At 36.8% G+C, this 12,393-nt stretch overlaps 1 protein-coding gene across 1 annotated transcript; it reads left to right on the top strand.

Annotated features, from left to right (window-relative positions):
• Window positions 1–1,838: 1,838 nt before the first annotated feature.
• LOC127804930 (probable indole-3-acetic acid-amido synthetase GH3.1) lies at window positions 1,839–4,478 on the top strand. Its single transcript, XM_052342034.1, has 3 exons — window positions 1,839–2,238; window positions 2,448–2,549; window positions 2,641–4,478. The coding sequence occupies exons 1-3, from the start codon at window positions 1,919–1,921 to the stop codon at window positions 4,013–4,015; spliced, it is 1,797 nt and encodes a 598-aa protein (XP_052197994.1). The 5' UTR covers window positions 1,839–1,918; the 3' UTR covers window positions 4,016–4,478.
• Window positions 4,479–12,393: the final 7,915 nt, after the last annotated feature.

Below are 12,393 nucleotides of genomic sequence, written 5' to 3'. Positions count from 1 at the left end.
TTTTTTTTTTTTTTTTTTTTGAGATGGAGTAGTACTACTAATTAATTATATATCTGTAGTGTAGTGTTGTTCAGAGTAGATAGTTTATATATGTTGTTAGGAGTTTAGAAGCAAGATGATGATCATTTTGGCATAGTAATAACTTTTATTTTTTTGATTATTTTACTTTAATTAATTAGTTGTTGAAGTGTTATTTATCATTAATTATATTATAGTCCAGGATAGTTAGATATATATATAGAATTAAATGACTATTTTTACCGACCGACAATTAAATTATGACGTGTTATTAGCTTATTTAGCCTCCCGTTTACATGTTTGCAGGCTCATGTTTGTGATGTTATCTTGTATATTTCATTAATTATATATTTTTCTTCAAATTAGCAAGTATAGCTTAATTTTATACAGAACCATCATCATGCAACTAATTAGTACTATAGCTTTCAATATTATTTTTCGAGTTATGTTTTATGTATATATATAGTTACCATCTTGAATTAATTAAAATTAAATACCAAAGTGGTGGCCAATATTATACACCGTGTCATTAAAAGAGTAACAAATTTAAATAATATTTTTTAAAAAATGAATAGTTTAATTTTTTTATTTTACATAAATTTTAAATAAAGATAAGTGTAATTAATTGGGGGTGATAATAACACTCTTCTTACTTAATTACGAATTTGAGATATTAATTATAGATTTAAGTCAAGAACAACTTATATTTCTCTCTCTCTCTCTCTCTCTCTCTCTCTCTCTCTAAATATATATATATATTGTGTTATTCTTTTTAGGGTATTTTGGAAAATTATTATAATATATAACAGATACATCTCAAGATTAATCTAATACAGTATTGTCTGTCCATGGTTGAAAAATAATTAAGAAGGCGATGAAAACAAGGGCACAATCATGCTGCTGCCATGTCTTTAAAAAATTACCAAGAGTTTGCCTTTGTAATTAATTAGTGCAACAAGTCGCTAATGGACAAGAAAGAGCGGCCCAAACCACAAAATTCCAAGTAATTAAGATACATATGACAGCAACATGATGGGATGTAAATGTGGTCGCTTCATAAAGATTTGTTTTCCGATGAATATGGCTACGTACGTACTTCAACTAACACCTAAGTACTGTTGTTGGTTCTGCCTTCTGTACGTAGTTTAAAGTTCAATTTCTTTCTTTTTTTTCTTTTTTGTTGGTTTTTAGAAGTAAGTCTGTGTATGAATTTCTCTATACTTCCTTAATACGTCTGAAATCTATATATATATATATATATATTGGCTATAATAATAATCTATAAAATATTAGCTAGTGGGTTAATTAAGATGAAATTAATGGTATATAATTAATTAACCAGTGAAGTATATAACATATATATTTTATGTAAATTATGTGAAAATGCGCTTCTCTTGCCTATCAAAATTATCTTATAAATATATCATCTGTAATACATTTTTCATGAAAAAAAAAAAAAGGAAGTGCAAGAGTCGAAATTGGAGAGTTCGCCGGCAGGAGTCGCTGTCGGAGAGCAACAGACTTGCAGAGAAGAGCCGTGTGGTCCGGTCAACCCCAACCAGGATACGGTGACCTGGCCAGCACGCCGGTCCCACGTGTCTCCCCTTATTTGGCTCCGCTGACGTGTTGTGGGCCCACATGTCCCCCCCTTTCCCTACAATATATGTCGAAAATATATCATTGTCGACCCATCGCGGTGTTCCTCCTTCCAACTCTTTCCAACCCCCCCCCCCCCCTCCACGTCGGCTCCTAGGTGGCATCTGATTTAGGAATTTTGGACAATCTCCCTCTCCCTTTCCGCTATATAAACCCAGCTTGGTCTATGGCCTTGGAACCCACAAAACCAGCTCTTTCACTAACAGGAATACCGTAGATTTTAATCCAATATTTCTTACTTGTCATGGCCGTGGATTCTGGTCTCCCCTCGCCGATCGCTCCTCCGGCCAGTGAGAAGGACGCGAAGGCTCTTCAGTTCATTGAGGAGATGACGACGAACGCCGACGCCGTGCAGCAGAAGGTTCTGGTGGAGATTCTCGCCAGGAATGCCGGGACGGAATACCTCCGGCGGTTCAATCTCGGCGGAGCGACCGACAGAGAAACGTTCAAGACTAGAGTGCCGGTGGTGACCTACGAGGATCTTCAGCCTGATATCCAACGTATAGCCAACGGAGATCGTTCTCCGATCTTCTGTTCGCTTCCCATCTCTGAATTTCTCACCAGGTAAAAAACAAACCGGTTACTAGGGGCGCCCACATTTTTGGTTTTACGGGTTTCGTAAGAATCTCTACGTATTTGGTGTAAAAAGCTAGAAATTAAGTAAAAGAAACATAAAGACTATTCCCGGATTTATCCATCAATATGAAAATGAAAGGCTGTTCACGTGAATGCAAATGATTATGAGCTCATCTTCTTCATTTTCGGTTTCGCAGTTCTGGCACGTCTGCAGGGGAAAGAAAACTGATGCCGACGATTCAAGAAGAACTGGACCGAAGGCAATTGCTATACAGTCTTCTCACTCCTGTAATGAACCTGTAAGCATTCCAAATTTCATCCTCGAAACTTTGCGGCATATATAATTAGTAAGTTTTTAACAATGATCAAACTTTAACATGCAACATACAGTTACGTTCCGGGATTGGACAAAGGGAAGGGACTGTACTTTCTGTTCGTGAAAGCCGAAACGAAGACGCCAGGAGGGCTACTTGCACGGCCAGTTCTGACCAGTTACTACAAGAGTTCGCATTTCAAGACCAGGCCATACGATCCTTACAACGTTTACACCAGCCCAAACGAGGCCATTCTTTGCGCCGACTCTTTCCAGAGCATGTACACCCAGATGCTTTGCGGCCTCATCATGCGCCATGAAGTCCTCCGCGTCGGCGCCGTCTTCGCGTCCGGCCTCCTCCGCGCCATCCGGTTCCTTCAGCTCAACTGGAGGCAACTTTCCGACGACATCGCAACGGGCACTCTAAACCCTAGAATCTTGGACCCATCTCTTCGTGATTGCATTTTGAATATCCTCCGGCCAAACGAGGAACTGGCTCGGTTCATCGTGAAAGAATGTGAAACTGAGAATTGGGACCGCATTATAACCAGAATTTGGCCCAACACCAAGTACCTGGACGTGATTGTCACCGGCGCAATGGCTCAGTACATTCCGACGCTCGATTACTACTGTGGCGGGCTGCCGCTTGCTTGCACAATGTATGCCTCGTCGGAGTGCTACTTCGGACTTAACCTGAAGCCCATGTCGAAGCCATCCGAGGTTTCTTATACCATCATGCCAAACATGGCCTATTTCGAGTTCTTCCCTCACGACCCCTACGCTCCGCCGCCGAACCGCCACGCGCCGCCTCGTCTTGTTGACCTGACTGACGTGGAGGTCGGGAAAGAGTACGAGCTCGTGATCACGACATACGCTGGGCTGTGCCGGTACCGGGTCGGGGACATCCTCCGGGTCACCGGGTTCCACAACTCGGCGCCACAGTTCAAGTTCATAAGGAGGAAGAACGTGTTGCTGAGCATAGACGCGGACAAAACCGACGAGGCGGAGCTCCAGAAGGCCATAGAAAACGCTTCAATGCTTCTGAGAGAATACAATACGAGCGTAGTCGAGTACACGAGCTTTGCCGATACGAAGACGATTCCGGGTCATTACGTGATTTACTGGGAACTGATGGTGAAAGACCCTTCCAACTCCCCTACTGAAGAGGTCTTGAACCGCTGCTGCTTAACCATGGAAGAGTCCCTGAACTCGGTGTACAGACAAGGCCGAGTCGCCGACAACTCGATCGGGCCTCTGGAGATAAGGGTGGTTAAAAATGGAACCTTTGAGGAGCTGATGGATTACGCCATTTCTAGAGGCGCCTCCATCAATCAGTATAAGGTTCCGAGATGCGTTAACTTCACACCCATCATGGAACTTTTGGGTTCGAGAGTGGTCTCGGCGCATTTCAGCCCAGCTCCGCCGCACTGGACCCCTGAACGACGCCGTTGACGACGACGAGGAAAAGTTCTTCCGGTCAGCTAGAAACAAACATGCCCCTTGAGATCTGGACCCCGGGCCCGGGGGTGGGGGGGGGGGGGGGAGGAGAGAGAGAGAGAAGAAAACAAAAGACAGTAATCTGTTAGTTTCTCTCAGTGTCCAGTCTCTTTCTGTGGCTTTGTTGATAGTGATCTAGCTTTGGAAAGTGTCTTTGGTTTGCATTTTGAAATTGCAGGGCTTGGCTTTGTGTAGGTTCAAATAATCTGTGGGGATGTGGCTGTTATTGTCTTAGCATATGATCAAGTCTTGTCTTTTCTAGGTACAATTAACTTTCTTAAAGGGAAAGAAAATACGCTGAAAAAGCCGAGTGCTCTTCAGCGGCTGCTGGCTGCTGGCCCTGCCTTTATTCATGTAGGTTTGCTTGCATGGTCTTCCTGTCCTTGTGCAAATTTTATATTTGTGAGCTTTATCTGCATGGATTTTAGGGCACGTGCTGCATATTCCCTTTTTCTTGCTCATTACTATAACATAAGAAAATATATTTAACTCGCTTTTAATTAGCCCATAGCTTCGAACCATATACAAGCTCTAGCTAGAATGCAAATTAATTAAACCCAGCTTTTAATTCTTTTAATTATGTTATGTAAGTAAACCCAGCTTTTGTCTCTTGTATCCTTGGGGGCTCTCTCAATCGACATATATAATTAATTAATAGGGCTAGAAAGTTAAACTAACATGTATATATATATATATATATATGCGAAATGGAGTAGCTGGCTTTTGAACGATAACTCCTCTTGTTTTCCCTTATTTGATGTGAAGGGCGGCTAACAACTGCAGATAAGGTTAGCTTTTTTCTTTTGGGTGGCAACAAGAAAATAATTTGAGAGCGACAGTTTAAACTTTAAAAGAAATTAATAATAACCCAAATTATGGACGTGATATATAGACTAATATAACACTGAATCTCACGTCAGAAATATATATATATATATTTTTTTTCAATTATTTGACTATATATATATATTGCAAAATTTATGTCAAATGGTCAGCTAGCTTTCCCGTTTGAAATTAATGAAAAAGTTACAATTTGTCACTAACTTTTATATACAAATTAATTCTTATTATATTATTATTATTTTTTTGGATTACTTCACCTGAACTCTTCTATATATGATACAAATTGTGCGGTTAACTGCAGCATGAAAATAAAAGTACTTGATCTTGACAAATATTAAGAGCAAGTTATTGGTTAAGTCTTTGAGTTCAATTTTGATAGGCTGATAGTATAAATAACTTTTTATTATGTCTATAAATAGTTGGTAAATTATTGTCAATCATGCTTTAATTAATTCTTGCTTAGCAAAATTACTTTGTTCTCATTATTATTCAGATTAAGCTCCAAATCTGGCTCTTAATAATTTAGCTCATTATTGACCAAGTATATTATATTGAGAAGAAATTTTGGACAAAGTAGTTTATAATTTTGAAAATATTAAAGCCTCTTTGTTTGAGAAATATTTTCTGTATGAAAAATATATTAGAGGATTAAGCTCAATCGTTTCTTTATTTGTCCTTATTTATTAAAAAAAAAAAGAAGAAGATATTATTGGTCTTGTTAATTGTCATTTCCTTATTTTTCGTATCTTTTATTAACAGAGTTTTGTGACAAAAGAGAAGTATTAATTTAGCTGCAAAAATATTTAGGTCTATGTCCTTTTTGAATGATTTCACTAACCAAATTAATGCATATATTTAACAAAATAAATCTACTATTTATTTTACTTTTAAATTTTCAACACATTTATGGATGGTAGAAGAAATGAACAAAGTAGACATCTTGTCTTGTGGCACTGAATGAATGGCTTGTGGATGAGGATGAATTCCTCCATAAAATTAATCTGAGATTCGACCATAAGATTGCGTGATCGTGCAGAGTAACATTGAAGCCCAATGGTCCGCACGATTGGGCTTTGGTTGATACCGTCAGCCCAATTATGTCAGTTGAAAACAGGGCCTGAAACGGAGCTTTATTCGAGTTTTATCTAGCTCCCGTGGAGGCCCAGTATCAATCACTTGTTATTACATATTCATATAAAGTTAAATTTATATATATATTTATATTATCATTTAGAATTTTATCCTATCACAGATAAATAATAAGGCAAAGTGCAAAATAAGTCACTAGATTTAGGGTCGTTATGATATATATATATATATATTCTATTGATGCTTTAATTTTATTGTTAGGACCAATTATATTTTCAATTAAAATAATGTTATATAGTTATAAATTTAAATTATTTTTGTCTCTTTAAAATATAATAATAATTTATTTGAAATAAATAATTTAATTGAACTTCAAAATCAAAGTGTAATAATATTTGTACACTTTAGGAAGATTATAAGACGTAATTAATTTGAAAGATAGTGGCGTGGTGGTGTCTGAACGCAATGCAAGAATAAAGAATAATTGGGTTTCGTCCATTGTTATTGCGAATTGAGGGAGGCCATATCATTGTCATATGCCAGGGAGAGGAAGATGTTGACATTTCTGAGCCCATTCCTGCGGATGTCAGAAGGCAAGAGCTGCCAGACAAAAAGCGAAAATCACCCCCCTCGAGGACGGCCTTTCGCGCCTAGAATAATCTCGAATCAACCAACCCACGCTGCCCAGCCTCGGGTCGGATTGGGTTGAAATCAGCCAGTAATTGTAAAAAATATCACACTTTCTTATATTTATTCTTAAAATAACACTTTATTTGGTTGAAGTGTCCGTCCTGCGATGAGTCTTAACTTCAAAAGAGTAGCACAAGTTATTTGTCAGTCTTCCCTTTTATCCTTCAAGCAGATGCGATGGGAGCGTCCAACCGGTGCGAAAATTTTGCGATTCCTTGCAATCCCACGCTGTGCGCGTATATATACAAAGCCCCATTTGTTGTATTTTAATTAAAGAAATTATAGTTTTTAATTTTTTAAATTATAATTTTTAAAATTTAGAATAAGTTGTGAACTTGTTTGTTATAATTTCTTAAAAATTATAATTAAACAGTTGTGGTGTTTGATACTATAAGCTATAAAATAACTTATTTTTATATAATTATTCATAATACCCTTAATAGTTATAGAATGGTAATTTAAAAATTAATTAGTGTATATGTATAAGTTTCAAGTGTTATAAGAAAATTAATTAGTGTATAGAGAGAAAGGGAGATGGCGAGAGAGAAGAAGAAATTTGAAAATGGAGATGACGGTGGAAAAGAGAGACCATTGATTGCGTGGACAGAAGAGTAATTTTTTGATAAAAATAAGGGCAAAATTATCGAAAAAATATAACTGTTTAATCAGAAGTTGTAGAAGTTGGGATACCCCAGTTTTAAAAAAGCTAGCTTCTACCCCTTCTAAAAGCTAGTATAAACTATAAGCTAAAATTCTAAAAGGTAAAACAAACACTACATACTCACTTTTTTTAAACTAGAAGCTAAAAGTTGTAGCTTTTAAGCTGCAACAAACAAGCCCAATACACGTCCTGATTTTTTCAAGCGTTAAATGATATAAGATTTTGAGATTTTTTTTTTTCACAATACATAATATAAATCGTTCTATGATAATTCCGTTAAATCTTCTCAACATATCAAATTTAAAATCAGTAAACTAAGACAAATAATATTATTATAAATGAGAAAGTTAGATCGAAACCTCAAATAGAATATAACCGAAACTACTTTATTCATAAAATGAAAACCGTATTATCGTTTTAACATGACATCATCAAAATATAATACATCATAAACAAAAACTCATACTATGAACCATCTACAAGTAGCTGTCACCCCTCGGCAATTTTTGTTCCTTTTGGCACCGCTGCCTTCACCTGGAATATTTAAATATTTCAGGGACAAAGTCCAAATAAGATATTGAATCATCTAAATGAGAGTTCAAAACAATTTCATGAATATATGCAGTATATGAAACAAAATTAACAAATCCCTGACATGTCACCGCCCAAGAAAATCCCACACAACATTTAATCATAGTCGAAAAAATGCATTCTTTCTAAAGGCAACACAACTACACCGACACATTGGCATAACACAGTCCTACCTTAAAATGGCAACATCAATGCTTCCCCCTGACATAACAAAAAATCATCGTTACTGCTTTTGACACGGAATGGTCAACATCAATTCAGGAACTCGGGAAATCACCCCACAATCATGTCAAGAATTACGTTTTCATTCAAAACTATATTAGATTACCTCAACACAAATCCTGGCCACAAGATGGTCAACACTATCCCTGGGAATCCACGTCTACCTAAAAAATAATGCTATCATTCAAAAGCACCTGGGGTGATGTCCACTCACAGCCTCGCCGCTTAAGCTGATTCGAGGTAGTCTCCACTCTCAGCCCCGCCACTTGTCAACCCGCCATGGTAGTGTCCACTCTTAGTCCCGCCACAAGTGGACATTTCCTCTTAGCATGCTTCCCTAGTGTTATCACTCTAGTGCCATGCAACAAGTTAACATCTCACATCCTACATGGACAATACAAAAGCAAGCCAATGCCACATGCCATAATTCGATACATCATATAAAACAATATTTAATGTATATAATTTATCACACAGAATTCAATGCACATGTATAAAACATTTTGGAACGAACTTCCCACATAAAAATAGTCATTACAAGTTAAAACCATTTACATGCAACAAAACCCTTTGCATGTAATTAAATCAAGTTTAGGTAGTTTCAAAACCATGTATTTAGGGTAGAACCACTCACCTTGAACAATTTTAGAATGCCTCGATATACGTGTCAACCTCAAATGTCATGTAAAACCTCAAACAATCGTACTATTGCTCAATCTTGAACCTCACTGTACCCTATACATCATATTTATTTAAAGGAATATCAAAATCTATTTTCTCAATTCCTTCATAATTTTCACCTATTTTATTTCTATTTTTCTCTCAAAAATTCAAAAATAAATATTTGCTCAAACATTTTTCCAACACCATAATTCATAAAATAAATTCAGAAAAATAACAGAAGAAATTCTAGAATTACCCTTAGTCTCACGTGTCCTCCGCGTTGGCATGTGTATTGCTCGTGAATGACTAGCGTGTGCAACTCACGCGCATGTCGTCTTTTTCGACTCAGCACACCGGCAATGCTGGATTTTGCTTCTAACTTGCTCTACACCTTGAGTCGATCCCAATGGCACCTTTGAATACTCGAAACAATGGCCAAAAGTCCCTCAAAAGCTCGTCTTCGACGAAGCTTCAATTTTTCAGCCACTTCTCGAAACACCTTCAAAGCTTGATGAAACCTCATCGAAATTTTCAAAAATACTCTCCAAGACACGAGGAACAAAAGCCCTTTATCTAATCCCTCAAAAACACTCACAAACATGACCAATTTGATGCTTTAAAACTTAAAACCCTCAGCCCTCTTTTATAGGCAAAACCCAGCCACCTCACGCCCAATCACCTGACTAAGGTTTGGTCTTCAAGCTTTTCTAAGCCACGAGGAACCTCCCCTAGGCCAACTTTGATCGTACCATCGCCAAAATCGTGGAATTTTTCTGGCAACCATGCGAGTTTGCAGGTTTCACATTTTCAGACTTTTGACAATTACACTTTAGCCTCTCCAACTTTTCCTTTTGCATTTTGGCCATTTCCTTAAAGCTCATAATTTTTCCAATAATTCCATTAAGACCTTCAAGATCTAGAATCTTCATTTCACCCTCGAAAATTAAAAAAAAAAAAACTTTTTTTCGACCTCTCTCGATCAAAATTAAGAATTTACACTTATGCCCGATTGTGCAATTTGATCGCTAATCATTTAGTTTCAACTTGAAATCACTTTAGGGTTGTTCTACTTACAAAATCAAACTCTCTTAAAGGTTCTGTTGACTTCTTGAAAATCTTCTATGACAATTCGATTTTTCAGCCTAAACTACAGGTATATCAAAAACTGTTTTTTTTATCTGATTTTTTTTCAATGTCATAAATCATGTCTTGAAATGTTTGTCAACCCCATATAATTTTCCTTAGATATTTACACTTCAATGCATTCCTTTCAGTTGATTCGATCACTCTTAAATGTAAAATTTACACTATGACCCCAAAACTTATGAAAATTTCACTTACATCCCAAGTCAAATTACACTTAAGTCTTTTAGAATTTCTCAAGTGTTACAACACCTATTATCAAAGATTTCTTGTTGCCTTATTCTTTTTCTTTCTTTCTCGATGCAACGACTGTCGACGAGGCGAGACGGCGATGACAGAGAGGTAAGGTAAGGTGACAGCGATGTGACAACAGTGGTCATGGCAAGGGGGACGAGAGCAGCAAGGGCGGGGCAAATCCATGGGAGGGGAAATGGGAGAGTAGGGCGTGAGGGAAAAATTATCTTTTTACTCCATTTGAATAACTTGATTGGTATGCCTGTTGGGCTTTTTAGAATTTTTCATAATATAATTAAAATTTACAAAACTTAAGCCTAATTATAATATTCACTCGCTAACTGGTGAGCTGATGACGTGTGGTACCACAAACAATTTGTGCGGCGGGAGGCGGGAGCACGGAAGCCTGTGCTACCACGGGTAAGCATGCGGTCTTGCTTTGTGCCGCGGGAGGCGGGAGCACGGAAGCCCGTGCTACCAGGGGTCAGCGTGCGGTGGCCACACACTTGCAGACAGAAGACTCGTCTTTCCTCACACTTTCCTTCGTCGGCCCGTCGTCAGTGACGCTCGACTTCCACGTCGATTGCCACAACCTCCTTTTGTCCTTTGCGAAAATGATAATCTTGAAAAAAGAGGAAGGGGCTGGGAATACTGTTTTTTTTAAGAAATTAATAATATTTTTTATAAATTATTAATTAGAAACACTTTAAACATTTTTTGAAAATTATAAACATTTTTACATAATAAAAATATTTATTTTTTATAAACTATAAATACTTTCTATAAATAGCAAAAATGTTAATAATTTTTTTATAAAAATATTATTAACTTTTTTAAAAAAGACTTATAATTATGTAAGTGTCAAAATTAAATATTCAAAGTTAATATACAAATAACATTACTAACTGTTACGGGTATTTCATGCTCTATTCTATGTGGGCTAGACTTAATTTAGTGAGCCAGCCCAACCGCTTAAGATCAAGGAGACATTGAGCTGAACTTATCAAAGTGAGCTCAGGCGTTGCAGGAACCTAGGCTCATACGATAGGACCAAACGAGCTCTTGGTAATGCCTTTAACTTATCAATGTATTCGAGTGAGCTCCCAGCTACGTACCAAGTGAACTCCCAGCAATCCTTGTAGTTCGTTGGCTCAGCTGATCAGCTTGTGTAACAGAAATGGCGTATGCCACGATATATCAATAGGTCAGGGGCCGCCACAGCTGGACTATTTAGGCCCATTTTCTCGGCCTATTTGGCCAGCCCACTCCAATCCCATCTTGGCCCCTTTTTACAACATCATTACAATCGTGTCTGGATTTTCGTGCGTTCATCTCAGATCTCATCCTCATTAATGACGGATCTCATCCACATTAATGAGAGTCTCGTCGACACCTTGCTGCTGCATAGCTGTCCCCGCCAATGCTGGCTAATTCCATCCCATCATCTGTATACGTACAGTACATGTAGGAAGGCATGTCCTCAGATATATATATATATATATATATATCAATAAGCTTTTCTGAGAGTTGGGATATGTTTTTCTTGTCTATAGACAAATACTTTGCATTCTTACTTGCTCGCTCACTGATTTGGACATTGGAGTACTTTGTAGGGAAGGGTCGGCAGATCAAGATGTTAAATCAAGTATCCTGTTTTCTCCCTCTCGAATCCACCACACCAGAACGGGCCAACGAATCATCGTCGACCAATTCTGAATATTGACACTAATATATATATATATATATAATATTTCGTTAAACTATTATGTGGAATTAAAAAAAAAAACTATTATGTGGAGTATCAGTTTCTTGATATGAGTTTTGTATTCATTTTTGGTGTTGTTGTTGCTGTAAGTTTGTAAAAACATAATTTAAGTATTTAGTTGTAAAATTATAAGTAACTTTTTGAATGAAAAACTGAATATATTCTTTAGGTAATTAACATTATTTTGAACAGAAATTAACTCTTGACTTGTAAATAAACTAAAAACTCATTAGTAAACACCATTTAATATTTTTTTTTTTTATAAATTTACGTCTCAAAAATACATAACTTACCTTAAAACCATGCTAAACAAATCCTAAAAATATTTATTTGAAAAAAGGGAAATCATATATTTAACGGTGTATTTTGTAGTGATATTGAGATATTAGTATAAACATGATATTATTAAAATAATGATGAAATTTTAATTTC

Source organism: Diospyros lotus, chromosome 6, assembly GCF_014633365.1.
Source record: "Diospyros lotus cultivar Yz01 chromosome 6, ASM1463336v1, whole genome shotgun sequence".
Classification (NCBI taxonomy): domain Eukaryota; kingdom Viridiplantae; phylum Streptophyta; class Magnoliopsida; order Ericales; family Ebenaceae; genus Diospyros; species Diospyros lotus.
Note: the sequence above shows the minus strand (reverse complement) of the source record. Positions and strands in the feature narration are given on the sequence as shown.

What these genes read in the sequence shown, in the direction of transcription:
- LOC127804930 (XM_052342034.1), top strand. Translation starts at nt 1,919, where the DNA reads ATGGCCGTGGATTCTGGTCTCCCCTCGCCGATCGCTCCTCCGGCCAGT. An exon ending in ATCTCTGAATTTCTCACCAG is followed by an intron (nt 2,239 to 2,447) that starts GTAAAAAACAAA and finishes TCGGTTTCGCAG; the next exon opens with TTCTGGCACGTCTGCAGGGG. An exon ending in CTCACTCCTGTAATGAACCT is followed by an intron (nt 2,550 to 2,640) that starts GTAAGCATTCCA and finishes TGCAACATACAG; the next exon opens with TTACGTTCCGGGATTGGACA.